We start from the raw sequence: 16,286 nt of genomic DNA on the forward strand, positions 1-16,286 counted from the left end.
CTCTCTCTCTCTCTCTCTTATTCTAAGTGCAAATTCTCTTTAACAAATAATTTACTCTTATAAAATTCAAAATATAGCCTACTAATCCCCCAAGAATTCTTACTATTAACACTATTATTTTTATTATTCCCCCCAAACAAATTATATAACACTCTGGGAATAATATTCATCTTAATACCATATTTAATGGTTCAAGAAACATTTCCTTTTACTTTTCCTAAGCAAGCTCCTTGAGCTGTTAAAATTTGCTTTTTTCATTGTTAAAACTACCCTCCATATATCTTTTGAAATTTGGCTTAGTAAATTCATCCACTGTTAAGAACTCCTGTGACGCATCTTCACTTTTAGTGAATGGGCATTTGTATTCCAGGCCTTTCATATTCTTGGTTGCTTTAGTGAATATCAAATCCAGTCTGGTAGGTATGCCATCTTGAAACCTTGTTTCCTTGTCCATTTATTAGACCAAGGGTGTTCAAACTTTTCACGTATGGAATATATATATATATATATATATATATATATATATATATATATATATATATATATATATATATATATATATATATATATATATATATATTATGAAGAGTGAGGCAATTCGATAAAGGTGAAGTGATATAGTAAAGTTAGCAAAGTCAAATCAGAGTAGAAAATAATCATCGCTAATTGAAATTGATCAGAAATACAGACAAGGTCACAGCTTTCCATGAATGAATCTTCATTTTTATCTGGGGTCTAGTTTCAAGTTTTGCTTATTGTCATTTTAATGCTGTACATAAAAATGAAATACTTTTTTTGCAATTCAAATGCATTAAAAAAGGACTGTAACATTTAATGGCAAATGCTCATGCTCACTCTTAAAAGAGCAGCCTCAGATTGCTTCTTACTCAGGATGATGATTCTCACTTTACAGACCTGTATAAAGAAAGGGAAATACAGGGGGAGAAAGAGTATGAACATATTACAAACTTGTTATATAACATTGATGTTTACAGTATTTAAAAATTAGAATCTTTAATAGGCTCATCATATTAATTCTAAACCTTGGTTTAACACAGCTTGTTCTCGTGCTATACATGATAGAGAGGTGGCCCACAAAAGGTACTTAAGCCTTCCATCACCAGAATCTCATGCACTTTATATTTCTTTCCGGAACCATGCCAAGTCTGTTCTCCAACTAGCCAAAAACTCCTTCATTAACAGAAAGTGTCAAAACCTTTCAAGATCTAACTTCCCTCGTGACTTCTGGCATCTAGCCAAAAATATCTCCAATAACTTTACTTCTTCTTTCCCTCCTCTATTTCAACTAGATAGCACCATTGCTATCACATCTATTTCTAAAGCTGAACTCTTCGCTCAAACCTTTGCTAAAAACTCTACCTTGGACGATTCTGGGCTTGTTCCTCCCTCTCCTCCACCCTCTGACAATTTCATGCCACCTATTAAAATTCTTCACAATGATGTTTTCCATGCCCTGGCTGGCCTAAACCCTCGGAAGGCTTATGGACCTGATGGGGCCCCTCCTATTGTTCTCTGAAACTGTGCCTCCGTGCTTGCACCTTGCCTAGTCAAACTCTTTCAGCTCTGTCTGTCAACATCTACCTTACCTTCTTGCTGGAAGTTTGCCTACATTCAACCTGTTCCTAAAAAGGGTGACCGTTCTAATCCCTCAAACTACCGTCCTATTGCTTTAATTTCCTGCCTATCTAAAGTTTTTGAGTCTATCCTCAACAGGAAGATTCTTAAACATCTATCACTTCACAACCTTCTATCTGATCGACAGTACGTCAAGGCCACTCTACTGGTGATCTTCTGGCTTTCCTTACTGAGTCTTGGTCATCCTCTTTTAGAGATTTTGGTGAAACTTTTGCTGTTGCCTTGGACATATCAAAAGCTTTTGATAGAGTCTGGCACAAAGCTTTGATTTCCAAACTACCCTCCTACGGCTTCTATCCTTCTTTCTGTAACTTCATCTCAAGTTGCCTTTTTTCTGACTGTTCTGTTGCTGCTGTGGTAGACAGTCACTGTTCTTCTCCTAAATCTATTAACAGTGGTGTTCCTCAGGGTTCAGTCCTGTCACCCACTCTCTTCTTATTATTCATTAATGATCTAAACCAAACTTCTTGCCCTATCCACTCCTACGCTGATGATACCACCCTGCACTTTTCCACGTCTTTTCATAGACGTCCAACCCTTCATGAGGTAAACATTTTACGCAGGGAAGCCACAGAACGCTTGATTTCTGATCTTTCTAAAGTTTCTGATTGGGGCAGAGCAAACTTGGTATTGTTCAATGCCTCAAAAACTCAATTCCTCCATCTATCAACTCGACACAACCTTCCAGACAACTATCCCCTCTTCTTCAGTGACACTCAACTGTCCCCCTCTTCTACACTGAACATCCTTGGTCTGTCTTTTACTTATAATCTTATAATCTAGCTAAAGCAGCTTCTATGAAGTTAGGCGTTCTGAGACATCTCTGCCAGTTTTTCTCACCCCGCCAGCTGCTAACTCTGTACAAGGGCCTTATCCGTCCATGTATGGAGTATGCTTCACATGTCTGGGGGGGTTCCACTCATACTGCTCTTCTAGACAGGGTGGAATCAAAAGCTTTTTGTCTCTTCAACTCCTCTCCTCTAACTGACTGTCTTCAGCCTCTCTCTCACCGCCACAATGTTGCATCTCTAGCTGTCTTCTACCGCTATTTTCATGCTAACTGCTCTTCTGATCTTGCTAACTGCATGCCTCCCCTCCTCCTGGGACCTCACTGCACAAGACTTTCTTCTTTCTCTCACCCCTATTCTGTCTACCTCTCTAACACAAGAGTTAACCAGTATTCTCAATCATTCATCCCTTTCTCTGGTAAACTCTGGATCTCCCTGCCTGCTTCTGTATTTCCACCTTCCTATGACTTGAATTCCTTCAAGAAGGAGGTTTCAAGACACTTATTGATCAATTTTTGACTACTGCTTTGACCCTTTTATGGGACTGGCATTTCAGTGGGCATTTTTTTTTGTTGGATTTTTGTTGGCCTTGGCCAGTGTCCTTCCTACATAAAAAAAAAAAAAAAATCTTACAATCCTCTCTCTATTGAGCCTCAAAGAAAGAGTAGCATTTTAATCAAAACACAGCTCTTGAACAACAATATCCTAACTTGGCTTCCATTCCAAAGACCAGTCAGACAACCTGTAATGTGTGCTTGCCTGTGTGTGGGCATCTGTCTGTATGTATGTCTGACTGGGGAGCAAAAACCCAGATTACTAACTGACACAACCAGCCCCACTCCAAATAACACTTCTGCACACCTCTCTTCCATAACTAGAATAAGGGCATGGATAAGCCCAAATTAAGCCCAGCACCACCAGTAAGGCACTTGAGTCAAAGGCAAAAACTGAGAGAGACTGGTATGCATGTGTGCTCCTTATGAACACTGTTTACTGTCTATCCAAGGCTGGCTGTTTCCACCTGCCTTCCTTGTGTGTGTCATGTCCTTTTCCACCAGTTTTGTGAAATGTAATGTTCATTACTTTCCTATCACTATTTATTCCTCCTCCACAGATCATTTACTATTCTCTCGTCCACATCTCCCTCTCCTTCCATCTCGTGTTCATCTCTTCCTCCTCACCTCCATCTATTATCTTGTTTAACTCTTCCTGCCATACCGTAAAGAATAATTTTAATGCTCTCTCTCTCTCTCTCTCTCTCTCTCTCTCTCTCTCTCTCTCTCTCTCTCTCTCTCTCTCTCTCTCTCTCTCTCTCTCTCTCATCCTCACTCTCTCTTTCCTCGTCTGTCTCTCTCTATTTCTCTCTTTCCTCATCTGTCTCTCTCTATTTCTCTCTTTCCTCATCTCTCTCTCTCTCTCTCTCTCTCTCTCTCTCTCTCTCTCTCTCTCTCTCTCTCTCTCTCTCTCTCTCTCTCTCTCTCTCTCTCTCTCTCTCTCTCTCTCTCTCTCTCTCTTTCCTCGTCTCTTTCTTTCCTCGTCTCTTTCTTTCCTCTCTCTCTCTCTCTCTCTCTCTCTCTCTCTCTCTCTCTCTCTCTCTCTCTCTCTCTCTCTCTCTCTCTCTCTCTCTCTCTCTCTCTCTCTCTCTCTCTCTCTCTCTCTCTCTCTCTCTCTCTCTCTCTCTCTCTCTCTCTCTCTCTCTCTCTCTCTCTCTCTCTCTCTCTCTCTCTCTCTCTCTCTCTCTCTCTCTCTCTCTCTCTCTCTCTCTCTCTCTCTCTCTCTCTCTCTCTCTCTCTCTCTCTCTCTCTCTCTCTCTCTCTCTCTCTCTCTCTCTCTCTCTCTCTCTCTCTCTCTCTCTCTCTCTCTCTCTCTCTCCTCGTCTCTCTCTTTCCTCATCTCTCTCTTTCCTCGTCTCTCTCTCTCTTTCCTCGTCTCTCTCTCTCTCTCTCTCTCTCTCTCTCTCTCTCTCTCTCTCTCTCTCTCTCTCTCTCTCTCTCTCTCTCTCTCTCTCTCTCTCTCTCTCTCTCTCTTTTTTTTTTTTTTTTTTTTTTCAAACAAATATTTACAGAAAGGCTTAAAATTCCACGTTGAGTATGGAATTATTTAAGAAGCCTATGATAGTATTATTTACAGGAATAACACTATACATATTTAACATAAAGATGATAATACTAATACAATAATACAATAAAATAATAAAAATTTAAAGCACCAGTGGGGACAGGTGCGTGCTACGCCAGCTGTGGGCTGCCAGCTTCACCTGGTGCGTGGACATGTCCTGCACTTGGGGTGTGGCCGCCGTGAACATGTTCCACAGCCGCGAAGTCCTGGCTGTGTAGGTACGCTGGTTTTGGCTAGAGCGAGATCGAGGCACCTTCACTAGCTCGTCGCTACTGGCCGCAGCTCTGGTGTACCTCTGCACTGTGTGTGGCAGCAACCTCAGGGGGTCAAGGTGAGGGACCCTCTGCACCTGAGTTTTGTGGCACACCACTAGCGCCGACACGTCCCGGCAAAGCTCCAGTGACGTTACTGGTGGTTGGTGCTGTTGGTCCTCATGGGTGGCCACCAGACGCAGGGCTCGCCGCTGCACAGCATCCAGTCTCTGCATGTGGGTGGGGGCACTCGACATCCAGGACAGGGCACCGTACTCCATACATGGGCGTATTTGTGCCCTGTATAGCGTGAGGATGCCCCGTGGGTCGAGAGTGTTCACCATCCTGCACAGGGCAGAGACTCGGAGAGAGGTCTGGCAGGCGACGACACCGATGTGGTGATCGAAGCGTAGGCCGCGGTCCACAGACACGCCCAGGATCTTGATATAATCCTGAAGTGGCAGGCTCTTGCCTCCAAAACGCAGCTGTCCTGAGACTGCGTGTGAGGCACCTGGGGACCGCGAGATGACCATCGCCTGCGTCTTCTCAGGAGCGAAGTTAACCTGCCACATCTTTCCCCACTGCTCCACCAGTCTGAGCTGCCTGTTCAGCTCAGTGACGGCACGCTGACTGTCGAGGCGGCAGTAGGAGCGGGAGAGTGTGCAGTCGTCGGCATATGCTGCCACAGATGACAGCTGCCGGAGGAGGTCGTCGATGTATATGTTCCATAGGACTGGGCCCAAGACAGAGCCTTGTGGAACTCTCTCTTTCTCTCTCTCTCTCTCTCTCTCTCTCTCTCTCTCTCTCTCTCTCTCTCTCTCTCTCTCTCTCTCTCTCTCTCTCTCTCTCTCTCTCTCTCTCTCTCTCTCTCTCTCTCTCTCTCTCTCTCTCTCTCTCTCTCTCTCTCTCTCTCTCTCTCTCTCTCTCTCTCTCTCTCTCTCTCTCTCTCTCTCTCTCTCTCTCTCTCTCTCTCTCTCTCTCTCTCTCTCTCTCTCTCTCTCTCTCTCTCTCTCTCTCTCTCTCTCTCTCTCTCTCTCTCTCTCTCTCTCTCTCTCTCTCTCTCTCTCTCTCTCTCTCTCTCTCTCTCTCTCTCTCTCTCTCTCTGCCCTTGGCTCCTGTAACATTTAATTTGGGACATATTTCATCACATTTTAAAAATTTTCTGTAAGCCAATTTAAATTGGTCATCAGGCTACAATTGGCCGATGGACCATAGTATTGACATCCCTGTATTAGACCATTATATATTATCCATCACTAAATTTATTTGCTTATTGTCCAATGAATCATCATCTCCTGGAACAATATCCCAGCTAACTTCCTAACTATAAGTTGCCAGTTATAATAAGATTGTAATCCAAGCCTTTTATTTCATACTATGATGCCCTTTTCTGACTTTCTGATCTTTACTATGTAAGAGCTGAAAAGTGTTGGAGATATAATACATCCTTCCCTCACCCTGATGTTAATCTATTTTAATTGGATTCTCATGTCTCATATGATGAACTTTACCTTTGTTTTCATCATAAAATGATCTTATCACTAGCACCATCTTCATATTTACGTGTCTCAGTGATGTCCAAAATTCATTGCTATCAACCACATCATAGGTCTTATCTTTATTAATAAATGTTAGGTATAATTCTATCTTGTTTTCTATTTCTTTGTATGATCTTTTTCATTACTAGCAAATTTTGTAAGACTGATGTTCTTCCTGAATATACTCTGTTCCTTCCCTGACTCCTTATTATCCTCTACCCATTGCATCAGCTTGGTGTTATTTATGTCACCATATACATTGGCCATGACACTCATTACAGGTACAGATCTGTGATGTATTTATCACACCACTTGCTTCACATGAGTAAGGAATAAAGTAGAAAGTTCATTCCTGTATTACAAAGACAAAATAAAATAGTCCTTCCATACTGGAATATGTGGAGGTGAGTGGGGGCCCATCATAGAAAACCCACCAACAGACTAGATAACATGCCCTTGATTGAAATCTAACCATAATTAATAATCAGGTCCTCAAATCATGCCAACAGCATCTTGAAATTAATATCTCAGGTTTTCATAGTGGATTTTTTTTTATTTCAGGCACAAGAGGACACCAGCAAGAGCTTAACACAGATCAAGACAATGCTTTATGGCACTACTGACTCGGAGCCACAAGATATTGTTTTGGCACAACTGGCACATGAATTTTACAACACTAACATGTTGCTTCTCTTAATTCACAATCTTCATAGAATAGACTTTGAGGTTAGTGAAAGTATAATTTTAAATAACTGGTTGTTGGTTAAGAGAGCATATGGGAATGATCTATTTTTAGTAATTGTATTTTCTTGGGAAGGGAATGTGTATGCAGTTTGTAAAAATTAGGAAGCTTTTGGCATTGATGCCATGGAAGTAATTTAGATTAAAAAATTACTAAACTGGTTTAAAGTTAGACAAACCAGTTGATAGTGACCAGTGTTTTTATTGGTAATCAAAATATGAAAAAAGTCAGACAAACCAGTTGATAGTGACCAGTGTTCTGGTTGGTTATCAAAGTTCCAGAAGCTTCATGTCACTGACCAGAAGGCTATCAGGTGATTATTTTGAGAATTGTTAGGGTTATTGGAACTAGCTATAATTCTTTATATATCATTTTAATGGATGATGTGTGTCTATGAAATTTTTTGGCAAGTCATATGAGTAGCAACAGCTCTTTGTGTATGCTCCACAAGTTATATTGGAATGTGCCACCAACAATTGTGACTTCTTGAAGACCATGATTACTGGTGATCCAAAAAAAACAGAGGCTCAGTTGTTATGGTATTAGTCTTCATTGATGCCAAAATAAGCATGACAGGTAAGGAGGAAAGTCAAATGAATGCTGCCTATTTTTGTGACTACAGTGGTGTTGTGTCATCACAAAAATTGTGCCAGATGCCCAAACTGTTTAGAAACAATATTATCAAGAGTTTGTCTGTCTTCATGATGGAATTCAGTACCTTAAGCTGCAGGAACTCTAATTAAGTAGTGCTCATAATATAGTGAATATTTTCAGTTTAGCAATATTGCAATTGCATACAGCAATTGCTGCTGTATTTAGTTTTTAGTAACCAAATAGCCACTTGTAAGCTGAGGTAGTCTCAGTAGCTGTGCATTTCTCAACTTTTACCTCCTTCGCTGCCCTGTTGATGCCATCAGCTGCCTTGCAACCATATATATATATATATATATATATATTGTGTTATCCTGTCACCTTCATGTTATAACTCTTCACCTTCAGGCTGGCTGAGTTTTTGTGAGTGATGCATACATTTCTTTTTCCAGAGGCATAATACATTATTCTCTAGTTCTTTGTCACTGATAAGGGAGTCTGAATATTAGCACTTTATTCCTTGTATGTCATAAGAGGCAACAGAAAGGTGCTGAACAAGGGGGTTTGGAAACTGTTCTTCTGTTGTTAATATCCAACAAAAAGACAAGGCACTAAAGAAAAAGAAGTGATTTTGCTTCCAGACTCCAGAGACATGGATAATTGAATGTGTGAGGATGTAGTACAAATGTGTGTAAGAGAGAGATGAGGAGACTATTTGTTGATTGTAAGCTTGACATACTAGCTCTCAGTGATATAGAAATTAAGGAAATGGTAAACAGCAGTCTTGAAGTGTGAATGGGAGGTGTTCTAGAAATGAAAGGAAAAGGTGAACATTACTCTCAGTGAGATAGAAATTAAGGAAAAGGTGAACAGCAGTCTTGAAGTGTGAATGGGAGGTGTTCCAGAAATGAAAGGAAAAGGTGAACAGTAGTTTAGAAGCATGGAGGGGAGGGTGTTCTGTGTACAGGGAGAGAGAAAGCAAGGGATGGAGTAGCCCTACTGTTAAGTCAGAGAATGCACCAATGTGTGATGGAATGAAAGGAAGTATCATCAAGGCTGATGTGGGAGAAGTTAAGGTTAGGAAGAGAGATGTGGTATGTTGAATGCTTATGGTTAAGGTTTATTGAGAGGAATGAGATAAAAAGGGAAAATTTTTGACAGATTTGGATGATTGTTTGTGAGACATAGGAACAAGTGTCAACATACTAGTTATGGATGACTTTGATGCTTGTGTTGGTAGCTAGGTAGTTGATGGTGTGGTAGGTAGGTACAGGGTACCTGGAAATAACAGAAATGGAGGAAGTTTGATAGGACCCTGTATGGAGCTAGAGCTAGCATTTGCAAACACATGGTTTAGTAAGAAAGTGAGTAATAAGTTTATATTGCAGAGGTGAGATCATGGAAGGGTGGTAGACAAGGTATTGATATACTATATGGTTGTTGGATGTGAAAGTGTTAAGAGGGGAAAGGAGAGGTACGTCAGACCACTTCCTGGTGGAGGGTAAGCTAAGAGTGTGTGTGTGTGTGTGTGTGTGTGTGTGTAGTGAGACACAAAGAGGAGGAAAGGAACATTTTGAAAGTGAGGGAGCTAGATAAGAGAGAAAAAGCAGTAGAGTTTCAGGAGATGGTGAATGAGAAGTGGATTAAAGTGAGAGAGCAGGAAGTGGGTGGTTTTTGAGGTATTGAGGTATAGTAATGTAATTTTAAGAAGGCTTTGATGGAGAGTGCAGAGGTTTTGTGGTAGGAGATAAATGGTAGTTGGAATGAGAAAGGGAAGTGAATGGTGGTATGAAGAGCTTAAGGTGGCTGTAGAGGAAAACAAGAAGCCATTTGAGATATGGTTACAAAAGAAGGATGGAATCTATCATGAGAGGTATGAGGAAAGTAGAAGACAAGTGAGAAGAGCTGTGCCTGATGCTAAAAGGAGTGTTGATGAAAGATGTTCTGGAAAGAGGTGAAGAGAATTAAGAAAGGACCACATGGTAATGAGGAACAGGTAAAAGCAGAGGATGGATGAGGTGGGAAGAGTTTTTTGAGAGATGGGTGTATTTGGAGGAGGAAAGAGAACCTGAGATTGGGGCATATGAGAAACTGGTTAATGCACTTTGGGGGTTAAATGAAGCAAGTGTAATGAAGGAATAGATTCAAGCAGCTGTAATGGAGATAAAAAGTGGAAAAGCACCAGGTCTGGATGGCAGGTGGGGTCACTGTCTTAGAGTGGTTTGTTAGATTGTTGAATGTGTTTTTTGACTTAGTACAGTACTATTGGAGTAAGCAAGTGCACATGTAGTTTCACTTTATAAAGGAAAAGGGGATAGGCATGATTGCTCTAATTACAGAGGTATCAATCTGTTGAGTGTGGTATGTAAGGTGTATTGTAAAATATTGATAAAGAGAATCATAGGAGATACTGATGGAGCAATATATGATGTACCAGGGAACTTCAGGAGAGGGAAGGACTGTGTAGATCGGGTGTTTGCTGTGAAAATTATCTAACAAAAGGGAAAGAAGTATTTGGGGTTTTGTGGATGCAGAGAAGGCATATGAGAGAATTGATTGAGAAGAAATGTCGAATGACTTGGTTGTAAAGCGTAGCTGGTAGATTGTTGAAAAGGGTGAAAAGGTTTATGAAAATAGTAGAACATGTGTAAGAGTAGGAAACAACACAAGTGAATGGTTTCCAGTTAAGGTGAGGTTACATTAGGGATGTGTAATGTCACCATGGCTGTTTAACATCTCTATGGATGGTGTGGTGAGGGAAGTTAATGCTAGAATGTTGGATAGAGGATTGGGTCTGATAACAGCAGAGGATGAAGAATATTGGGTAAGCCAGTTACTATTTGCAGATGACACAGCATTGATGAAAGATATAAAGAAAAATTAACTAGGCTAGTACAATAGTTTGGATAGGTGTGCAAGAGAAAGAAGCTTAAGGTTAATGTAGGAAAGAGTAATGAGATGCACCAGGGAGGCAGGTATTAGGATAAATGTAAAGCTGAATGGGGAGGAGCTGGAGGAGGTAAGTTATTTCAACTGCCTTGGATCTACAGTAAGGGTGGATAGAGTAAAGACAGGTTAGAGCTAGGGTGAAGGAAGCAGGAAAAGTGTCAGAAGGTATGAATAAACTGGAAGTATAAAGGCATAGTAGTATTTACTGTACTGTATGGTGCTGAGATTTGGAGTATGGGAGTAGTAGACAAAAAGAGATTAAATGTAATGAAGATGAGATGTCTAAGGAGTATGTGTGGAGTGAGTTTGATACTCATAAAAGAGGAAGTGAGAAGGAAAACAGGTGTTGTGAGAGATTTGGCAGGATGGTCAGAATAATGTGTGCTGAGGTGGTTTGTTTGCATGTTGAGAGAGAATGGAGGATAATTAGCTGGTGAAGAAGATAGTAAGATTGAGTGAGAGGTGTGAACTTGTGAGATAGGCCACATAAGGGATGGATAGATAGATAGTGTAAAGGAGGCCTTAAAGGGAAGAGTCTAGTTGAAGGGAAAAAAAGAAATATAGTTGGAGTATAGTTGACTGATAGTGCATGACATTTATCCATTTGTTTTTTATGACAACTTCCATCAACACTATCATCAAAACTTAAAAAGTTAAAATCAGGCAAGATAGTCCAATTGTCTTTGATATCATCATCAAGGGAGGGAGAAAGGGTTTATGAGAATAATAAGGTAGAAAATTAGTAAAATCTAGAAAGGTAACTAGCTCATTGAAGGTGAGGAATAGCTTAAGTGTTTACTGCATTAACTAGGAATATTTTGAGTAAAATTACATACCTAGAGGAATGGAATGTACAAAAAAAAAATGATATTGTTGTTTTAATAGAAACTTGGTTAAGATATGTCAGGAAAATTATTTCATCCAGAGATTCAGATAGATGTTTACATATTATTTTGTATAGTGAGAATAAGAGAGGAGGAAGCATTGCATATTATGTTAGGCACACATTACAATGTTGTGTTAACAGTAACATAAAAATAGATAGCAAGACAGAGCTGATATGGGTTGATATCAAGGAAGGATCACAATCATTAGTATTGGGCTCAGTGCACAGGTTAATAAATACTAGAAAAGAAGCTTGCGGTTTACTATGGCAGGAGATAAATAGAGCAAGCGGATACAATTAGGTATGTGTGGTAGGAGATTTTGATTTTAAGAATACTAATTGGAACTTGATGATAGGTAAAAGGGAAGCATAGGAATTTTTAATGTAATTCATAACAGTTTTTCAAATGCAGGCAAATCCTGGAACCCACAGGGGGAATAATATTCTATATTTAATTCTGATAAACAGGGAGGAAGCAGACACATAGATGGAGCTTGGAAGACAGTTAGGTGACAGTGACCACTGTGAAATTAGGTTCAAATTAAAATGGGGAGAAACTTTTAGAAGCATGAACATAAGCAAGGTACCTGACATTAGGAGAGCAGATTTTGAGAGATAAAGAAGGTACTTCCAGGAAATTCACAGAAATGGATGGAGGGGGATGGACAGGTGAAATCCAGAACAAAGGTGAGGGGGATTAGACTTAAAAGACATGAAGTGAGGTACAGAGGTTTGTCAGGAGGACAGGTCGCATCAAGATGGGTTAGGTGAGTAATGGCCAGCTGAGATATAGGAATGTGGTGAGTAAGGACAGGGAGGGGGAGATGAGGTGAAGTGTGAAAATGGGGTTTGGAAGACAGGTCATACTAAGAAAGGTAAAGGTAAGGTGAGGTGAAGGCAAATGGAAGGGGCTGAGATGGAGAGAATAGAGAAAGTAAATGCAGATGAATTGCATAGATATTTAATCAAGAGATTACATATAGGCTAGATAGTAAATATTCCTTATAGAACAATAAAATCACAGAAGAATGACCGTAAGTGGATGACTGATGGGTTAAAACACTACTTATGATTGAAAAGAAGTATGTATAAGAAATTAAAGACAGGTGAAGAAGATTTAAGGCCTCAATATAATGCATTGGTCTGAACAGTTACTAAGTTAATTAATAAAACTAAAAAAACAATTATGTATTAAAGGTAGCTAGGCAGGTGGAGAGACACCCCAAGGGATTCTATCAGACATACAGGGTGTCCCACAAATTAAGGTACATACCTCAGGATATGATAGTTCAAGTTGTTTCAAGTCAAAAATACTCTTTATACATATGCTGTGTTTAGCTTTATTTTGTGAAAAATTAACATGCAAGTTGTGTGTTGGAGCAACTCACCTGTGTGGGCCTCTGCCTCCTTCCCTCCCTCCTCATCTCGAGTGGCGCTGCTTGGCATAGAGTGATAATTTTTACATAAAGGGGCAAAATTCATGGAACATGGTACAATTTGACATAACTTAGAAAGAATATCCTATAATCTAAAGGGACATTTACAGGACTGTTGTGGTAACACTGGGCTGTTATTGTAAAACTGGTGAGTTGCCATTTATGTTTAAAAAGTAGAATTTAACAACCATTGTATTACACTATTACCAGTAAATTTTCTTCACTGACAAAAATTCAGTCTGTCGTTTGCTAACTGTTTCTTGTAAGGATTTGACAATGTAGATTGTACACAAAAAAAATTATCACTTGTGCTATGCTGTGCCACTCAAGTAGTGAGCCAAGGAGGCAGGAAGGAGGTGAAGGCCCATCCAGGCGAGCTGCTCCTGCAACATGTTAATTTCTCTAAAATAAAACAAAGCACAGCATATGTGTATGGAGTATTTTCAACTTAGAATTACTTGAATTATTATATCCCAAGGTATGTATCTTAACTTGCAGGACACCTATATAGAATGAAGAAGTGAGAAGTAGTAGGTCCATTAAAGGCATTTGATGGAAAGTTAATTAGTTTTTATGGTTTTCTTACAGGAAAACATACAGGAGATGACAGATAGTGAACAGATTTTATGGCAGAAGAGAATGAGAAACTGCTAGATATTTCTATAACTAAGGAGATAGTGGAACAGGAGGTAGATAAGGTGAAAAAGTTTGTCACTGGGACCAGACCAAATACATCTGAGCACTAAAAAAATGCAAAGAGGAACCACTAGCTAGTATCTTCAGGAAAGCAGTAGATTCAAGAGAGGGACTGGTAATGTGGAGGCAAATGTAAGTAGTGCCCATATTTAAGAAAGGAGACTTATTGATTGATTTAAGAAGTAAAAAAAAGGGAAGGAGCTGCAACATTGTGGTCATATGACACCGAAGCAGATGCATCAATGCAGTCTTGTGGTACCAAAGGGGGAGCACTTACTCCATTGAGCCAATAGGCACCAAACCCTCCAGTGACAGGTGAGCCATCAGAGAAGGTGGCACCACTGACCATGCTTCAAACCTTGCCACTGTGACAGTGGGGTTAAGAAAGGAGATAAAAACATTAACTTAACATCCATTTTAGGTAAAATAATAGTCATTAATTGCTGGTAATATTAGGGATTATTTTAAGAAGCATAACTTGATCACTCATTTACAGCATGGCTTCACAAAGGGGAAGTCATGCCTTATGAACTCTGAGTTTTTATAGTAAAGTGTACGAGGCGGCAGATAATGAGGATAGTTATGACATCCTATATCTGGAGTTTAGTAAGATGTTCATCAAAGTACCCTATCAAACGTTATTAAGAAAGGTTAGGTGCATGGGATAGATGGGAAGGTTGGTTAAGGTCATGATTATGTGACATGTGACAGAGTTGTAATTAATAGCTCTAAATATGAGTGGGGTCAAATAATTAGTCATGTGGCACAGGGATCAGTTTTAGGGTCATTATTAGTTTTAATATATATTAATGATCTAGATTGTAGGATTAGTAGTGATGATAAATACTTATATGGATGACACAAAGATAGGTAGATAAATTGGGTTGGAGGTAGATAAATTGGTTGGATTCAGATGCCATAACCTTATAGGCAGATTTAGATAGGATGAACAAATGGACAGATAGATGGCAAATATAGCTTGATATTGATAGGTGTAAAGTATTTATTCAGTAGCTGCAAAAAAAAAAAAAAAAGGAAAAGGAAAAGAAAACTTCAAAATCACAGGGTGACCATAGACCAAAGCCTCAATGCCCAGTTTACAGCCATGGGAGGTATTAAAAAGTGATAAATTGTCATGCATGGAAACATGCATGCCCTGATGATTTTGAATCATTGACAGTAACTGTCAGGCACAGTGGGGGAGATGTCTTCTCTGCTCTCCTGTCTGTTTTCCCCTTGCTACGGCATTCTCATTACATCACACACACTTAATTCACCTTACATTACAATTAATTCACCTTACATTACAATGGGTATTGGCAAGCTTAACAATGAAGAAAAGAGTTGTGATGGCATTTGCTTAATAAGGGCTCAATACTTGTGAGACTGGAAAGAAGATGAGAAGATCAGAGTCAGTTGTCACATGGGAGGTAAATACTGCATTGACGCTGATAACAGAAAAAAAAAAAAAACCTTCTGGGTGAAAAAGGAACACAGATACAAGAATAGTAAGTTGATAGGATGTGTACCTTGCAAAAATTGAGACACTGCATACTCATTTTCTCAATCAGAAGAGACCTGTGAGCTGTAAGACGACAAGGAATGACAGCTGTTCCTAACACTAGTGCAGCCTTTGCCACCTCTGTGACAGCTGCCTCTGATCTTACTGTCTTTTCAATCTCACAGTTACTGAGGTTCCCTTGAACAAAGGCCATCAACATAATAGTAGATAGGATAAGAAGTTTGGCTTAGAAGATCATTGATGAATAATAGTAATAGAGTGGGTGACAGGACAGAACCCTGAAGAACACCATAGTTATAAGACTTAGGAGAAGAACAGTGACTGTCTACCATAGCAACAATAGAATGGTCTGAAAGAATACTCGAGATTGAAGTTACAGAAGGAAGGATAGAAGCTGTTGGAGGGTAGTTTGGAAATTTTTCAAGCTTGAACCCATAACCTCTTGCCCTATCCTGATCCCTAACACAAAGGATTTTGTTTTTCACCCATGTTATATCCCTTATACCACTTAAAGACCTCTTTCTGTGTATCTCTAAGGAATGTGAATTCAAGTGCTTCAGTCTATCCATTGTTAATTTTGCTTTCAGACTCTCATTTGGTAATACTGCTGCACTAGACATAGGGAAATTGAAAATTTCTGAAATCTGTTTCATCCTCAAACTTTAATCCAAACTTCAGTAAAACATGGAAAAATATGGTATTGAAAGCAAGAATATTATACTTGTTTTTGTGAATGAGTAATGAGAAATATAATATAATGGTGCATTTCAGGGCAAGAAAGATGTGGCACAGATCTTCAACAACATACTCCGCAGACAAATAGGTATTCGCTCTCCTACAGTAGAATACATATGCACTAAACCAGAGATTCTCTTCACTCTTATGAAAGGGTAAGTTTAGCACTTTAATTTATTCTTATTTATTTATTATTTATTAAGTAGTATTTCAAAACAAGTGTCATTGTCATATTCAGTCATTGCAGGTAAGTCATGATTAGCCAGCTCTGGTTGATTTCAGAATATTTAGGCTGTGATTAAATAATCTACCTCTATGCCAGGTCAACATCTGTAAATAAGAATATAGCTAAGACATGTATATATTCACTTTCAAAAG

The 16,286-nt window shown here is 39.5% G+C and overlaps 1 protein-coding gene across 3 annotated transcripts in view; it reads left to right on the forward strand.

Moving 5' to 3' along the window:
* LOC135102760 (protein Mo25-like) overlaps positions 1 to 16,286 on the forward strand; it is a 207,177-nt gene that overhangs the window by 51,529 nt on the left and 139,362 nt on the right. For all 3 annotated transcript variants that reach the window (XM_064008278.1, XM_064008279.1, XM_064008277.1), the window contains 2 exons: positions 6,913 to 7,077; positions 15,945 to 16,063. In XM_064008278.1, the coding sequence (XP_063864348.1) occupies positions 6,913 to 7,077; positions 15,945 to 16,063 (284 nt within the window). The remainder of the gene's footprint in view (positions 1 to 6,912; positions 7,078 to 15,944; positions 16,064 to 16,286) is intronic.

Source organism: Scylla paramamosain, chromosome 8, assembly GCF_035594125.1.
Source record: "Scylla paramamosain isolate STU-SP2022 chromosome 8, ASM3559412v1, whole genome shotgun sequence".
NCBI lineage: Eukaryota > Metazoa > Arthropoda > Malacostraca > Decapoda > Portunidae > Scylla > Scylla paramamosain.